The sequence below is a fragment of the Gadus morhua genome, chromosome 2 (genome assembly GCF_902167405.1).
Source record: "Gadus morhua chromosome 2, gadMor3.0, whole genome shotgun sequence".
NCBI lineage: Eukaryota > Metazoa > Chordata > Actinopteri > Gadiformes > Gadidae > Gadus > Gadus morhua.
Genome location: NC_044049.1, coordinates 25,082,275 through 25,100,322, shown reverse-complemented (window position 1 = coordinate 25,100,322; position 18,048 = coordinate 25,082,275). Strand labels below are relative to the sequence as shown.

The following is an 18,048-nucleotide window of genomic DNA, read 5'->3' as shown; positions in this document are numbered from 1 at the left end:
GCTGCTAATCCACTAGTACACCACAAGGGGGCAGAGTGGACATCTGCTTCCTTGCATTGGGACGACGAGGCGCATTGAGGAGCAGGCTGCTGTTTCACTAGTACACCACACGGGGTTGGGACGCCGTTGAGACTCTCTACCTGCTTACTGACTGTTAAAATGATGTGGTTTGGACCACGTAAGTATTGTTTTAAACAGGACTTGAATAAAGAATGATAAATGTTGTTAAATGTAAAAACTTAATTATAGTATTTCAAATCGTGATCAATTAATCGACCTCCTATTACTGCACCCTAGACTAATGAACACAATAAAGAAGGAGGTATATCTAAGATCACAAAGCTCACTCATCTTTGTACAAGTCAAGTAATAAGAAAAGTGGCCTACCGTCCACCGAAACAACAGTTGGTGTATTTAAACAAGGTCATCTTAATGGCGTACATATTCATATATTTGACACTAGTAAGCTCATTGTTAAGAAAGTTGAAGAAAAAAATGAATCCCAAAAATGTATTAGTATCAGTTATATTTTATTTGTTTTTCTTTTCCAGTGCATATACTTTAGTTATAAGCGTCGACACAATTCGGATTAACCAGCCTAGGTCTTCCTCCAGCAGGTGTTGGGAGATTGGAGAGATGAAGGCACGACTACTTAGGATTTATTAAAATAGCTCTTATACTCACACAAGACCTAGGGGTCAAGAGACGCATACACCTCACTGGACAACGTTAATACAGCAGGATCGTATCCCTGGCGACAGTGAGGGAGGACGGGGACGGGGGGGGGACTGGTTTTTATACTCATATGGAGGGTGTTTTGAGTGCACAGTAGATGGGGTGGGGGGGACAGGGGCTAAAGTGACACGGCACGACATGCGACAGCACAACAAAAAATAATAATAACTGTGAGTGACGTTAACAAAGTCCGTGGTTAGAAACTGTGGGGGGGGGGGGGGGTCTGTGTGGGGGGGGGGGGGGGTAATGGTGTAGTATCTGATGTGCCCGTGTGCGATGCAGCAGGTGGCCGGTTGGGTAACATCTGGGCTCACTGGACGACGTCGTAGTCATGTGATGATGGGGGGGGGGCTGGGAGATGTCTAGTAGGCGTGGTTGGCCACGTAGAGGGACTCTCCCCCGGCGGCCCCCTTGTCTCCGCTGGACACGTACTTGCCCTGGGAGGCCAGGTTGTTGTTCTGTAGGGGGGGAGGAAGATACGGTTAGACGGAACGAACTAAAACGGCGACACCACGACTCAAACGGAAGACAAAAGAGACGCTCATCAGTGATTCTGTCCCTGCAGCTGTCTCTTAAGTCCATTGTCGATAAGGCGCTATACCAAACTTAACTTAACTTAAAGCTATAAGACTCGCTCAAAGTCCATATAGAAATGACAAAAGGAGTAGCGCAGCAGTCTCACAGAGGTGCACGATTCGGATTCTGATACAGAAAAGCTTTTCCTGATCACAGTAGGATACTGTTTAACTTGTACAATACGTCACAACCTTTGATTCAGTTTAATAAAGTACTTGGAATCGTGTAGCGTGTTATCCTAGCTATCTAGTTGTACATGGTGAATGGGTTAATTAAGCAACTGTAAATGCTTAAGCACTCGTTTCTACAGACATCCTGACTGTAACGACGCAAATCATTGTTGTTTCTCTTTCTTCCGACGAATGTACTTAATTGTAAGTCCCTTTGGATAAAAAGTCCTGCTAAATGCCCTCAATGTAAATGTAAATGTGGGAGGCAACTGCAGAATCCACGCAGTTATTTGCTGTCTTACAGCAAACATCCCACAACGTAGGGCTGGTCGATTATGGAAAAAATCATAATCACGATTATTTTGGTCAAAATTTAAATCACGGTTATTTTTGGAGTTTGAAAACATGATGCATTTATTCAGCATGTCTCATGCTGAATAAACACAAAATGTTCAGAAAGAATATGTTCAAATCTAAAATAATGTACTGATATATATCCAGCTGTACTTTCTATAAAACATAAAAAAAAACATTTAAAAAGAAACCGGAAAACCCGGTTTTGTTAATTTTGTGATTGTTTGCCCCCAGACCGCCACACTCACCAGGGCCCTCTTGATGTACTCCTCCTGGCAGGCCTTGCCATTCTCCTTCTTCCCTCCCCAGGCTTTGAGGGCCGAGGCCTGCAGGGCGCGGCCGTAGGAGAAGGTGAGGGCCCAGGGCCGGCCCAGGGGGCACTGATTGATGGCGTTCAGGTTGATGGAGGCCTGCTCTTCGCTCTGACCTCCGGAGAGGAAGGTCACGCCTGGGGAGAAGGAGTTATAAGTAACGGCTCAGAGTAGAGAGATGTGTTACGTGTTACATGTGGTTTGTCAACGCTGAACAAATTAACATTTGATTAGTAGTTGATAGTATGTGAGGGTTAGAATATTGAGTTATTTCTTAATCATCATACCATCATTGACCGTACTTCAAAGTCATCGGTTGGATTCTTGAATGACTATTGATTGATTATAATAACTATTGGTTTGCCTGCACATTGTTTGGTTGAACTTTAGAGAAAGTAAGTGAAGCCTTTTATTTTTCCTTAAAAAAAAAACCTCCCTTAAAACGTATCTTTCAATCTATGCAATCATCCATCTCACTGACACCACTCCATTCATCAACGTCCACCATCATAAGTTTCAACCGTATCATTACCCAGGCCAGCTACTGAACGTTGTCCGATCTACACGGCCTCTCAACAACAACAACGCATGACTGCGCGACAGCAAAGGCTTTTAAACATTTAATAATAGATCCTGCTCCAAAACACATCATAAAACATAATGCATTGCTATTTTATACATTTATACAGCATAGTATAAATATAAAGTATATTATTGTCTCGAGTACACCTTTGCACCCCTACTGTCACCCCCCCCCCCCCCCCATCTATCATCCGTCCATCATCCACTCATCCGTCCGTCAGCCTCACCTGGCACTGCGGGAGGCACGGTGCGGCGCAGGGCCGTGACGGTTGCCATGGCGACCTCCTGGGCGCTGTACTTGCGGGTGCAGGAGTGTCCGGCGGTGACCATGTTGGGCTTGAGCAGGGTGCCCTCCAGGTAGACGTGGTGGTCCGACAGCGCCTTGTAGACAGCCGCCAGCACCTGTGAAGCCACGCCCCCTTCACGTCACTCACATGCCACCGTGTGGACCACACTGAACGACACTGAAGGGCCGGATTAGGGTCCCGAGGTCACGCAACGCAAGGGGGTCACGGACCCCCGTACGTCTGTAACCTTCCGTCGAGGCGACGCGGCAGCGAGGGCTGTGATTGGTCCGCTCACTGAAACCCGACGCAGAACCAATAAGGTTCACGAGTGCGTCCGAGAGTGTGCGTGGTCGTTGCGTTGCGTGAACGTGGGACCATAATCCGCCCTTAAGGCAGCCCAGCACCGTCGCATTGGACCACGTAAGTATTGTTTTAAATATGACTTGACTAAAGAATGATAGATGTTGTTAAATGTAAAAACTTAATTATAGTATTTCTAATCGTGATCAATTAATCAGCCTCCCATTACTGCACCCTAGACTAATGAACACAATAAAGAAGGAGGTATATCTAAGATCACAAAGCTCACTCATCTTTGTATAAGCCAAGTAATTAGAAACACATTGTTCACATGCACGTGAACAAGATTGATTCGCCACCTCAATGGAGCACTTGATGTGGTTTGCTTATTTGATGAGTTTCATGCATGATTCTTGCAATGTCTGGGTTGTATCTTCATGGTTGAATTTTTTGTTGCATACGGGGAAGGGGTTAACCTCACGATGGTTAATGCTTGGCACTTGCGTCTGCTAAATGCCCTAAATTAAAATCCAAATGTTGAATGCACTCATTGCAAGTGCTTTTGGTAAAGGCCTCAACTATGAAAATTCAATGTAATTTGATATAATGGATTAGGGAATACGCTAAACATATAATCGGACACGAAGAGAAAATTAAACAAGGCCATCTATTGGCCTTTTTTGTCCTACCACAACACCCTATCATTGGAAAGTCCTAACTGATTGTGAGGAGGCAGAATTTGACCTTGTGTTGAACTTCTCTTCATTTGGGCTCTTTGATCGAGTCATAACTGATCATACTGTTCCCGTGGTCACTATTGTGCTCGTTCATTGTACGGACAACAAAGCATAGATTAGCCCAGGGCCTACATTGCAGCCATTCATTCAATCATTCAAATATTGGAGGTATTGCACAAGGCTCCTACACACAGAAGCTGTGGAACCCAGATCAGATTACCAAACTACACACAAACACACACACACACACACACACACACACACACACACACACACACACACACACACACACACACACACACACACACACACACACACACACACACACACACACACACACACAGGTTGCCACGGGAACCGGCCGCGGCCACTGACCTTCTCGGTGACGTACTGGGTCCTCTGCAGGTCGTGGTCGCCGTCAGGGAGGATCTCGGGCTCCACGATGGGCACGATGCCGTGCTGTGGGGGGATCACACCGTCACCGACTGACCTCCGTCAGGAACCCACAGAGACGACAGTACCAGGAGGCCAGGAGGGACCGCGTTGGGCCTAACCACAGGCCTCGCCATGGTCGGACAAATCACCGCTGTGCCTGTTAACGCTAATGAGGGGTCTGCTCCTTTAATGTGCCAGCCCTGGGTAATAGTCTACCATCCACGCCCTGGTCGGTGAAAGCAGAGCGAACACCACGTGTCTTATGACGGATCTGTGCGAAAAGGGTCTATCGCCGTGGACGCCATGGTTTAAAACTCAAAGTCCTGCGTGCTTTCTGAATTTGTGATGCCTACTAAGTAGCTGTTTACATTACCACCACCAAACTACGGTTTGTGCAGCACTACTTTGCTCGCTGCACATATTGTGATAGTACACTACGATTTGTTCCCCGCCTTATTTTTCCCTCCCTGGGGTTAGAAGTGGCTAGATGAATAAACAGACCATGGTACTTCTAGGGACGGGCTGAGTGGGTGTCCATCACATTGCGGTGAGATCTCGTGCCAAAGGGGTGGGATATTCAGCGCCCCTTCCACAGAGAACCAGTTTGTCTGCAGCATGGTCCACAGTGTTATGTAAATAAACAGGGTCTCTAAAGGTCGCTTCATGGGTTTGTGAGGAGACTTCTGTGTTATTAATGTGGTTTGCTTGTGACTCGATCGACTCAACCAGCTCACTTTTTAATCGACTATTCCTTCAGCATTTATTGACATTTGTTTAGTTGTCATTGAAACGATATACTGAAACTATGGAAAGTTAAACCAGTAGTGTGTGTGTGTGCGTGTGCGTGTGCGTGTGCGTGCGTGCGTGTGTGTGTGCGTGCGTGTCTCACCATCTGGCAGATGCTGGCGTAGCGGGCCAGCACGTTGGCGTTCTCCATGATGGCCAGCTCAGAGGGCGTGTTCTCGGTGATCTTCAGCACACAGCGCCACTTGGCGAAGTCGGCGCCGTCCTTCTTGTACTGAGCACAGCGCTCGTACAGACCGTCCAGACCTGAGACCAGGACGGACAGACGGACAGAGACCATGAGGATGAGAGAGAAAATAATCAAGGAAGGGAAGTCATTATTAGAGTCATTATTCATGAATAAGTATAATGGTTGTGTGTGTGTAATGTGTACTATGTTTTATCTGTATTAAGCCAATACTTTGTGTATTATATTATAGCATTATGTATTTAAGTTCATATAAACGTATGCAATATGTAATAGAGTGTGTACGTGCGTGTGTTTTTGTGTTGTATTTGGTTTGTGTGCGTGTTCCATATGCATGTGTTTTTGTGTGTGTGTGAGGGTTCTCTATGTACGTGTGTGTGAGTGTGTGAGTGTGTTCTCCGTGTGTGACACCAACCCCCCCCCTGCTCACCCTGTGTGGTGGTCTCGCCGTCGGTGCCGGCCAGGGGCATCACGCCCTTGTCCACCTTGATGCCCACCACCTGGCCGCGCTCCCGGATGAGCTGGGGGAACAGCTTGCCGTCGTCCGTCTTCTGGTACAGCGTCTCGTGGAAGAAGATGACGCCGCCGATGCAGGGCGCCACGCGGTCGTCCGCCGTGAACAGCAGCTGGCGGTAGAGCCGGCGGTTCTCCTCCGTGTTCTCCGCGTTGATGCCCTGGAAGCGCTTGGCGACGCTGCCTGGAGACAGGGGGGGGGGGGGGGGGGGGCGGGGCGAGAGGGAGAGGGGAGGGGCTAAGTCAAGACTCACCGTTTCAGAGTTCACCGAGACTCTGCTGAGCCACTGCCCTCCCACCCCTCCTACGCACTTATCGTATGTTGTGCTTCCTGGCAGTTAAAAACAGTACTTTGTGTATAGCGTTGTGATAGCTAGGATAAGATGCTACACGATGCTATCTTTGTTGTGAACGGGGAATGGGTTAACCTAACAATTGTTTGTGCTTGGCCCTTGAACTTCTTACTGTATATATATATATATATATATATATATATATATATATATATATATATATATATATATATATATATATATATATATATATATATATATATATATATATATATATATATATGTCTATACTGTATATATGTCTATACTGTATATATGTACGATATATTGTTTCTCCTTCTTCTGAAAAATGTACTTATTCCAAAGTAAGTCACTTTGGATAAAAGCCTCTGCTAAATGTTAACCTAAATGTAAATGCAGGGGAAGGGGGGAGGGGGACGTTCATTCAGAGGATGCTGTGGTTCTGGCGGCGGGATCTAGACAAGCGCTAATGGAATTAGCTCAGCGGCGGAGTTGCTAGGCACAGTGCCAGGGTGGGCTTCTTGTCAACAGACGAATCGACGCGACGGTTGGTCGATGGAGAGAGAGGGCAGGCGGTTGCCATGGCGTCAGCGACCCATAAGCAACGTGGTGTTTTTTCAGTGTTTGATATTTAAACAAATGATTGGTTAATGGCGATCGTTTAAGGTTGAATTAAGACTCCATCTGGGAATTTACCACGGAGCAATTCAGATATAAAGTAATAAAGGTCAGCAATAAAGTGGATTAATATATTCAGCGTTACAGTTATAGTGTGTTGGTTATTTTAGGGCAATGAGAAGCATGAGAAGCCAAAAGTACAATATAATAATTTGTAATAAAGTATAATACATTCGTTCTAAATACAGTCGATTTTACTGTGTCTGAATGGATCTATTTGCGCATCAGAAATAGGTTACTTGACCGAGATCCCTTAGACTAAGCAGTCCTCCCAGATAACAAATGGAATGTCTCAGAAATAACAAATCGGACCAATCTGGGGTTGTCCTGTTGGGGGCCTTGTCACTGATGGAGCCCGACCATACTGGGCCAGGGCCACTTCCTCAGGGCTGTCACTATGAATCCTCCATATTGTGTCTGGCTGATGTGCTCCAGGACAGTTTTGACACTGCGACGGGCATGCCAAGGTTACCATGGCGACAGAGTGTCTGCTATCGGGGATGCTGATGCCTGTGGTTACGTAAGCGACCCCCACACAGTCTGTCTGGCTAGTGCCTCGTGTGTCCGGTGTGTGTGTGTGTGTGTGTGTGTGTGTGTGTGTGTGTGTGTGTGTGTGTGTGTGTGTGTGTGTGTGTGTGTGTGTGTGTGTGTGTGTGTGTGTGTGTGTGTGTGTGTGTGTGTGTGTGTGCTATTGAGTCACTCTCTGGGCAGATTACCAAACAGGTGGATTCTTCCGCATCTGAACAATGCATGTTGACTTTCAGCCACTGCGCGAACACGCCGTTTACAACTCCTAACCAAACTAGCCTGACAGCACTATTGCTAAAAGCAACTCAGGAAACATTAATAATCCAACATGTTCTTCCTTATACACAACAAAAGCCCATTCATACGCCTTCCTTATCCTTATCTGATCAGTGTTTGCTCATTTAATTTCCCTGGGTTGTGTGTGAAATCCTTTCTGACCACATCGCTGTGTAGAGGCAAGCTGTGTCTTGCTACGAGGCCTTCCGGTCGTCAGTTACCTGTAGATTCATCGGCGGCTAGGATGCCTTTCCCGGGGGCCACGATCTTCTTGGCAATGTCGCTGAGCTCCTTCTTTTGCTCCGTCGACAGAAAGGGGTAAGCGTGAGGCATGTTGACTCTGAGAACAGAAAAGAGAGGGTGGGAGGGGGTGGCGTGAGGGTATGAGAGAGACAGAGAGAGAGAGAGAGAAAGATAGAGAGAGAGAGAGTGAGACAGACGGCGAGTGATGCAGTCTCACAAAATCAAACCGTAAGATGCCTAAGGGCCATTGGTTGCATTCGGTGCTTCAATGTAGAGGTCATGTGATAATATCGAAGGATATAGGTGGGTATAGGTTCCCATCTAAATGCCTGTTGCTGGATGATGGTCCAATTACGGTTCCACTCAGGACGTCATCAACCCACAATACAATATGAATCAAATCGAGTTGTCTATGTGTATCTATGTGTTCCATATGCATCTATGAGGGTTGTACAGAAAATATGGCAGCTATTTCGTCGCTTGTTATATAACAGACCCTACACTGACGGAGCAATAGTTAACACTGACATTGCGATGCTTCTCGACGGCCCGTTGACAGACGTCAACAGTATTACCAGTAGGGGAGACCCGAACGACCTTGGGTCGAGCTGGGACGTGACCAATAAAACGGGCCCTCACGTCAACTTGAGCTCAAAATGAGACAAGGGCTTACCGATACATTTCCATAGGGATCACAATATATTCCTATATGAAACCTGCATAATCAACAGTTATACATTATATTCGTCGGTGTAAATGTGTATGGCTGCCAGAAACACTTACCAAATATTGTGTGCGATGGCTGAGGAGGAAACAGATCAGGAAGTGCTGAGCTCTCTGTGGCAATGTCAGGCAATGTAGGAAGAGGATGTCCAGCCCCGTAAAATATCAAGAGGCTGGGCGGGAGCTTGGGGCTTCGCCACAGCGGCAAGCAGCCAATCACAACGGTGTCTGATGCGAGTGACGTCCTGCGTCCTCCAATGAGATGGGAGCGCTGGGCTCAGCTTCACAGCGGTTGGCCGACCTCCTCACAGGGCGTGTCGTCAGGTGACGCCCTTGCCGAGCGGAGAGGGAGGGATGGTTTGTGCGGTTCTGTACGTGTCTGCTCGCACATCACATGCACGATGCGTGTTTTCAATACGTGCTGTTCAGATAGCGCCAATGGCCGAACCTCAGCACGACTTGAGTCAAAGAAAATAACCAAGTTGGAGGCACGACGTAGGCCTATGGAATTAAAAAATAAACTAGGAAAATCGTACATTACAGATGCATTAATCAGTCGAATACGCAAAGTGATGCAACAGAATGAAACACTGATTATGTGTCACGGTCACCGTTATGGGAAGTGTGGATAAGGAGCAATACCAAAAAGACGTTTTATGTGAACGATATATGGGCCTATTACTATATTTTGGTCCTATTAGTATTGGGCCTATTATTATAAGGCATTTTACTATATATTGGTCCTATTAGAATTGGACCTATTACTATATATTGGTCCTATTACTATTAGGCCTACTACTATGCCCAAAGAGATTTGTGCATCGTAATAGGCCCATACAATAGCGGGCCTATCTGACACATTCCGGCTGAATCAGATATCCGTCGCAGTAGCTTTCGACCTTGAGGCAGCCAGCGTTACGTAACACGTTTCCACTGCGGTCCCCTTATGGGACTACTGATGCTGCCTCCTGACGTGGTCGGCTGTCTCCCACCAGGGGATAAGTCCTGCTGGGACATTAGAAGGAACGGCCACACAGCTTGGCTTTCCTAGTCACTATAACCTAGACACGCAGGCAGGCAAGCCTGTGTGATAAGCAGAATGCTGAATGGATGAATGTGTCACCAGAGGCCTTTATATATCTTGCAACATTTCAAACACGCTCAAATCACCACACAGCAGTGTTACGGTTCTATGTTTCCTCTTGCAGCAACGTTGGCGATTGCTCCATTGCACAGACAGTATTCATGAAGATTGCTACAATAGAATATTAAGATAGGTGAAAGACTATACTGCTATCTCGGGGGACCGGTTTTCTTTGTCAGGCAGACCTTTGTCAACATTACAAGCTGGCTATCATGGCCTTCTCTCGCTCTCTCTCTCTCTTTCTCCCACTTAGCCCTCGGGGTCACACAACACATACGACTGGTCAAGCATTACCCACCTTCAAACGCTAAGCCTACCCTCTGATCAATATTTTTTCTCTCTCTCTGTCTCTCTCTCCGTCTCTCTCTGTCTCTCCCTCTCTCCCTCCTTTGTTTTGGAAACGTTGTGTTGGCAATAGAGCATTAGGAAGCACTACAAATGTCCAAAACTCACACAAGGAATGAGAGAAAACAATATATTGTTCTACTTAAGAGTAGAACATATATAGTACATTAAACAAGTGACTTTATAACTGTACTAAAATCAATATAAAATAAGCATTATGTACCTAATGGATATGAAGAACATCAAAGATTTAAAAAAAAAAGAATAGCAAATAGCGCGAAGGCAATAAGGAACTCAAATCATGTAGAGTTCATTTTCTAATAAAAAAAGTAAAATACCAAACGGTGTTGTAAACAAGTATATGTTATTGTAATTTCCCACCTGGGATAAAAGAACATCATATCGAATATTAAGATTATATTTGACACAGTAACAAAAGTTGTAATCGAGGGAAGGCAGCACAGGTGTAGAGTACAAATGCAGATCACTCGCACACAGTGGTATGAAAGAAGGATACAGACATTCACGTGAACATATGACGCAATATATTTACATGTGCCTTTGTTGCGTCAAAACACAACACTGTCTGTGTGAAAGTCAGTCCGGTGGTGTCTGAGAGTCTGTTCTTTTCAAACAAATGCACCAACCGAGCTGGAAAGAGTGGAACGTCTAGATACCCACCAGCCCCTGTGGTCCCGACAAAAGCCTGGTGCCGTGTATCACAACGCATTCGACCGCTGTGCGCTCGGACACCCTCCATCATCAGTACCACGTGTCCATCGGCACAGAGGGGACCCTATAGGTGTTTGACGCTAGCGGAGCTTGATCTCGAAGCAGAGGCAGTTGCAGGATTCGCACTCGGGCGGCTGGCATGTGCAGGTGCAGTCCCATTTGGCACACTGTGGGTGGGATGGGGAGAGAAGGAGGACAGGTCACGGGGGGCCTTCACTGCGTGGGCTACAGGGGAGTCATTGGTCAAAGGGTATTGAAGGCTCTGTAGTTAAGATTTAAGACTTATTTTTTCAATTAAAATCCAATTTTATTTGTATCGCCCTTAATCACAGGAACAGTCGCAAAGGGATTAACAGGCCATATATTTATGAAAGCCCCATCACCCTAGCACCCCAGACAGACACCTTTTGTGTCTGTCTGTATTATATATTTATACTGTATGTATCTTGTTTCTTTTTATATAGCTCTCTCTCTCTCTCTCTCTCTCTCTCTCTCCATTCCTCTCTCTCTCTCTCTCTCCCTCCATCTCTTTCTCTCTCTCTCTCCATTCCCCTCTCTCTCTCTCTCCATTCCTACTCTATTTTCTTTCTGTACATAGGTTATGTATTTGTATATCCGTTTTATATTTGTCTAAATTAGTCATGCTTGTGTTTTTTTACCTTTTATTCCTGGTGGGGCCTCTTGGACCAGATCAATATTGTAAATAAGAAACTGTTCTTAATGTTTTATCTGGAAAAATAAAGGTTTAAAAAAAAAAAAATCCTCTCTCCCTCTCCCTCCCTCTCCCTCCCTCTCCCTCTCCCTCTCCCTCTCTCTCTCTCTCTCTCTCTCCCTCTCCCTCTCTCCCCCCCTCCCTCCATCATCCTGAAATCTCCCCTGCAGCAGCCTTCAGTCTCGGGCCAAAGTTAAACGGTCGACAGCAGAGGCATCAAGTCTCAGGACTCTACGTACGGTGGGGGGAGGGCAGGTATTGTCCAGGCACGAGCGGACAGACGGCGGGCGACAGTCGCAGGATTCCGCCCACACCAAGCAGTGCTCACAGGGGGAGAGGTCCGGACAGCAGTCGTTCCACATGCCTGTACAGCGGTCCTACAGGGGGAAGACACAGCAGCACGTGGATGATGACCAGGAGGTGGTACCACCAGGTGTGAGTGGGAAAAGCCGTTACAAGCCGTTTTGAAAATCTGCCTCTTCTGACATCACAACTGGCCGTGTCAACCTAGATGTATGATGGATAGATCAGTCTACCAGCCTACCCCGTGGACTGTAGCGAACGTTACTCATCGATTCGTCAAAAGTCAAGGTGGACAAGCCCACCAATGATGTCAGAAGTGGCAGAACGCTTGTAACGGCTAATCCCGCCTTGTCCTATAATATGTCACCTTTAAGAGGTAGTTACCATTATGTTTTTGACAGAATTATATGTTGACACTATTAAGAGGTAGTCACCATTACGTTTATGACATATATGTTGACAGTATTAAGTAGTTCCATCATCTTGTAGTTTTTTATTACAATATCAATGTTGCACACATCGTTATATATCATAAAACCAGGTATCCTTGAGTGATGACGTTTAACTGGGTAGGGGTCGGGGACACACCTTGAGACAATGGCGGAACCAGAGCGCCATCGCGAGGACGAAGACGTAAATGCCGACAGCAATCATCAGCACGGCGGGAAGAGGCAGCGCCATGCCCCATATGGGCAGTACCTGGGGATGGAGAATGAATCGGGAAGGGATTAATGAACAATTCAGGTGTAACACATCTGTTACACGTCGGTCTGTAACAGATGCTCCGGGATATTGATCAACGTCATGCTAGTAGTTCCTCTTACCGCCACCGTTGATTCTGGGGAAGACATGTCTTTAATGGTTCACTTCTCCGGAGGAAGCTGAATGAAGTTATATGCTAGAAATTAGATCTTAGATGTTTACCAGGACAGCAATAATGACAAGTTCACGTCCCAGTGAGATTATTGAAACTGAAAATAAATACATATTTTTCCTTGATACATTTGTGATTTCTATAGTTTAACTGACCTTGTGTTCAAGCCAGGGCGTAATCTGATGAATTGTATCATAAGAATATACTTTCGGTTTCTAAGAAACCAAATTAGGTGCAGATTTCTGATGTATTTTAGTTTACAAACCACTCTTCTTACCTCGCCTCCTGGTTCCCAGCATCACAAACTGAAACATGATCACGTTTCTATCTTACCAGGACTCTGTAGTGTAATTTAGTCATGCTTAAATGTGCAATAGCCAGACCAAATGTAGCCCGATAATCATGAACAACCCCGTTAGCTTCTTGGCTAAACAGCGTTTACAGTGCAAACTAAGTTACTATAGAGACGGCATGCGCTTCTTCTTCCCCTTTTCCTCGTTCCCTGGGAGGAAAAAACTATAAGATGGCGCACTCCGGCGCCCCCTACCGGCGACCAGGGGAAAACACACCTCAATCCAAGCGGAGAGCGCGGCGCCACCTGGGTTCCAATCACCATGACAAGAAATAACCTCAAACCCACTGGACGCAACTGGACCCAACGTTCTTCTGGGTGTTCCATATCCCAGAAGGCAGTCTTTCGTGAGAAATATTTGTCTTCTTTTTTAAATTATGGACATTAAGTAGCAAATAAAGTATTTTAGGGCCAAAACAAGTGAGCACCGTGCCTTATAGTGTCCTTTTCCTGAATTTTTCAAAATAAGCACCATGAGCTGATTTCACGGCCTTCGGGAGCACTATATAAAGAGGTGAGATGTCAGTCTTCGAATGGAGTGGGTGCTCCAGTCCCCACACTGTAGGCTTGCCCTTGCTACCCAACCTGTTGGATAGATGAACGTCAAGCAGCGGACGTTGACGTATCCAACAGGGTGGGTAAATGAGCAAGCGTGTGTGTGTGTGCGGACCGAGGCGCTCGCTTTTTTGTTTTTTTTGGGGGGGATTTTAAACATTCATGGATTTCAATTTTTTTTGAAAAAAATGGCTACCTGAAATGGCTATTTTCATTTATTGGTTTCTAACCCCTCTACCGTCTCATACATGGGCATAAAGGCAGCGCGGTCCGGTCCTGCACACGCCCGGGTGTAGGTCGTGTAGGCATAGACATCTTATATAATTTATGCATTTATGCATATTATGCTATAAGATTTAGGTACCAGGGGTCTCATTTATAAAATTGTGCGTGGGATCGTTACTAAAAGTGTACGTAACCTACGTCCAAAAGCCAAGTTTTGCGTGCGCCAAAAAAAATTCAGACTTACAAAAAACCTGCGTACGCACACCTCTAACCAATCTTTGCTGGTCCCTGAAGACCCTCTCCCTCCGAATCCTGCCATTTGCATGGTCCTCCAGCAGTGCCAGCAGTGCCATGGTGCAGCATTACGCACGGGGCTCACCACTGTATTTATAGGGTTACGGTAATAAGACTGACCGAGAACACCTTGGATAATCAGTTTGTAATCACCCAAGTAAAATGTTCTTGAACATAACCCCTTTTTAATGCCTGATTTGTCATGAAAAGCATCAAGAGGAACGGAAAATAATATAACGATTGTGATGAGGAGTATGTGGCTTGGTTTTCCACACTTGGGATTTAATGGACATTTGATTATGTGTTTACAGTGTCACATAAAAATATTATATTATTGACACATGTTGGATAGATGCTTTATTCCGTGCAGTCGCGCCCTCAGTGGACAGTATGGAGTGACGGGATTAAATATAGAGAATCTTGATTTTGAATTTTCATTTCGATTCTAAGGAGACGTTTCTGGAGTTATAACTGAGAAATAACGCAGTTGACTTAAATTATTCTGATTACATCGATTTAACGCATGATACGGGTTGAAATTAAATTTATGAAGGGCGATGATAAAACATAATCGTTCTTCTCTACATTTCTTCTGTCTGACTTCAGTTCACCACCACAACGTCGGTGTCGCCAATTCTGTGTGTGTGTGTGTGTGTGTGTGTGTGTGTGTGTGTGTGTGCAGGGGCGGCCCCAGCACATTTGGCGCTCTAGGCGAGCTTCACTCCTGGCGCCACCCCCCCCCCCCCCCCAGGAGTGGCCCCAGCACATTTGGCGCTCTAGGCGAGATTGTTGACGGGGGGGGGGGGGGGGGGGGGGGGGGGGGGGGGGGGGGGGGGTATTGAGCGATTGTTGACGGGGGAGAGAGACGTGGCCGATAAAAGTATTTTTTTTTTTTTTTTTTTTTTTCGGGCGCATTATTTTGCGCTCCCCCTCTAGATGGCGCTCTAGGCGACCGCCTAACCCGCCTGTAGGGAAGGCCGCCCCTGTGTGTGTGTGTGTGTGTGTGTGTGTGTGTGTGTGTGTGTGTGTGTGTGTGTGTGTGTGTGTGTGTGTGTGTGTGTGTGTGTGTGTGTGTGTGTGTGTGTTTGTGTGTGCGTGTGTGCGTGTGTGCGTGTGTGTGTGTGTGTGTGTGTAGGGACACAGCCACAGAAAATGTATGTTTGGTAAATGAGCTAAAATAAAAAAAGAACTTCAACTTGAAATAATCATACAAGAACTTAAAGAACATCCACCTTACAGTCAATACCATCTTAACTAAACCAATCAAATTGGCGCAGAGGTTTGACTGACAGATCTAATGTCCCTCCCTCGCCCCTAATTAGTATTTGACATTAGCCGAGTTTACATGGACACTTCTGATCCGATTAGATTTCTACTTGAAATAGCTCTATTCCTATCATGTAATCCGAATATACTGTATATATGGCATTTACAAATGGTGGTAAGCTACATTCGTATGTATCTTTCGCAACACCGTTATGTTGGTCTGGACTTATAGGTATAATGTTGTACAGAACGCCGGTCATTATCGGGAACATAAGTCCCGACAGGGCACCACCTCGATCTATTCCACATAGAATTGTATTCCGATCAGAGAATTGTATTTCGATTTAGGCTTATCTATGATCCTTTTCTATTCTGATTGAGCTGTTCTTCCACTTCTAATCGGGTCAGATGTGTCAATCTAAACGCGGCTATTGTTTTAAGCATTTAGCTTCTACCGGGAGTACACCTGGATATGTAGAAAGCACCTAGCCTCTAGCCATATAAACGGGGGTCCCCACAGACAAACGGCTGATATATAACCATCATATTTCCAATGGATTAATAATTTTAGGCTTGACATGGTGTTTCTAGGATAAATATTGACGTTGTTTAGGCTCCACGATGTCCGCAATTGTTAGCTGTGTCTATGGTCACGCATGCACGTCGTGAAAGGAACGTTGAAAGGAATGTAAAAGTATAAAGTCTCACAAAATAATGATACTCAAGTAAAGTACAGATACGCTACAAAGTTACTTAAGTACAGAAACAAATTACTTGTACTTCGTTACTGTCCAACACTGCTTTTTTGGTTTGTTCTCCACAAGTAAGTGTATTCACTTTGTTTATTCCAAAAAACGTTTTTCACGTTGCCACATTCAATTTACAATAATAAAACATTATTTTGGATATTTGCCTTTAAAAACTTGTATAGGTCTTGAAATTTTCAATTCTAGTCCAGTATTTCAAGGTGTAAGATCAAAACCAAATTTTGCAGTATTGCCCACCCCTAATAAGCGAGAGAAAGCGAAACACCCCGTTTGCCCAAATTTGAGGTTTTCTGACTGATTTTTTTTATAAATGTTATCCCATCTCACAGGTGAATTGTGATACAGATCACATTCGCTACAGGATAGCTGTCTGATTTGGAAAAAAAAATATTCAGCCTGATTTAAACAGGACTTTGTTAAACAAATAAGCATTTCATATGACTGTGGCTAACCGTCAGTGAAATTGGTCCTAATTGACATCCCCAATGAAGAACCAATCAATAAAAGGGACCGGCATTTAGCTTAATCCGAATTATAAAGAAACATATACATTGATATTTAAAAGAGATTGTCTTTGGACAGTGGGAATCTCTGTCCAATATATTTAAAAGAGATTGGACAGTGGGAATCTCGTTCATATTTAAGTTTTAGTTTGCACATTAGCATAGCTAGCTCGCAAACAGCCAAATATTTAATTACATTTTACCCGTCTGGAGCAAATCCACCCATGTTTGCTGTCCCCTTATTTAACGAGTCACCCCCTACTTCGTTAATGAATAACTAGCACAAACTACCTTCTGAAGTGTCTTGAGCGAGGGTTGTGCGTCCTGCGTCCAGCCCGCTAATCCATCACCAAAGAGCTTCCCGGTCAGCCCTTCTCTCAGAATCCCTTTACAATACAGATTCTCCCTGCATCTTTTAATTGTCAATGGAGATAGTTTCGGCATTGAATTGCGTTTTGATAACCCTTCCAGGGAGAAATTTGCATTCCATTCTAAAATTTCCGTTCAGGGTATGTAGGCCTATGATGTTTAGTTATTTAGTCAAGACGTTTTTGTCATGGTGGTTGTTATGGATGCTAAATGCTAAATGAAATCACTCAGCTTGCATGTTTTTGGAAACCTTGTCTTTGCGTTGTGAAGTCATCTGAGTTGTCATTTAATGAGATGATCTTTGGGACGGATTAGGCCGACGTGTTTTCGTGGGGCAACCCAGAAGTGTATGTTTGCTTTGATTTGCCTAAAAGTCCATTCCAAAGTTTCATTTTATATATTATATACGATTATATTATGCTTTGAGCCCCCACATTGATAATCTAACTTGCTCACTTTTACTTGCTCACAAGTGTCTTTGACTTCCAGGTCACCTACTAACTGCCTCCAAATTGATAATTTAAGTAGACCGCAATGCCCTTTTTTACTATAAAAAAGACCAGACATCTCTGTCACACTCCCAAGTCATTCTGTGACTTGTGTGTTTGCAGCACTTCTTGAACATGAACACCATGCTGGTACTTTAAGTAAAAAAAAAAGTTGTCTGCCTTATACTTTATTGATTGCATTGACACTTCAAACATTTTTGGTGTGTTAGGGTCATATAACACACCACCAGTGTAATTATATTCTCAACCTTTAGTCTCTCCTAACCATTGCTAGCTAAACGAAAGACAATTCCAACCCCAAATAAAATAAGAAGCACATATCAAAAAGAGATGTGTATTTTATAA

At 44.9% G+C, this 18,048-nt stretch overlaps 2 protein-coding genes across 3 annotated transcripts; both read right to left on the bottom strand.

The window, feature by feature from the left end:
- Window positions 1-509: 509 nt before the first annotated feature.
- Window positions 510-8,961, bottom strand: LOC115538277 (fructose-bisphosphate aldolase A). The gene is made up of 8 exons (XM_030349971.1): window positions 8,814-8,961; window positions 8,009-8,127; window positions 5,909-6,175; window positions 5,377-5,537; window positions 4,428-4,511; window positions 2,956-3,130; window positions 2,084-2,283; window positions 510-1,193 (listed from the first exon to the last, which is right to left on the bottom strand). The coding sequence occupies exons 2-8, from the start codon at window positions 8,118-8,120 to the stop codon at window positions 1,098-1,100; spliced, it is 1,095 nt and encodes a 364-aa protein (XP_030205831.1). The 5' UTR covers window positions 8,121-8,127; window positions 8,814-8,961; the 3' UTR covers window positions 510-1,097.
- A 903-nt stretch (window positions 8,962-9,864) lies between these two features.
- On the bottom strand, window positions 9,865-13,379 carry si:ch211-198p11.6 (uncharacterized). Of its 2 annotated transcripts, none has more exons than XM_030349941.1 (5): window positions 13,141-13,379; window positions 12,814-12,870; window positions 12,578-12,688; window positions 11,926-12,063; window positions 9,865-11,141 (listed from the first exon to the last, which is right to left on the bottom strand). In XM_030349941.1, exons 2-5 carry the CDS (start codon window positions 12,838-12,840, stop codon window positions 11,055-11,057), a joined length of 363 nt encoding a protein of 120 aa, XP_030205801.1. In that variant the 5' UTR covers window positions 12,841-12,870; window positions 13,141-13,379; the 3' UTR covers window positions 9,865-11,054. The 2 variants fall into 2 exon arrangements, with proteins under 2 accessions (XP_030205801.1, XP_030205807.1); XM_030349947.1 differs by having other exon boundaries at window positions 12,814-12,887; window positions 13,141-13,377.
- Between the last annotated feature and the right edge of the window lie 4,669 nt (window positions 13,380-18,048).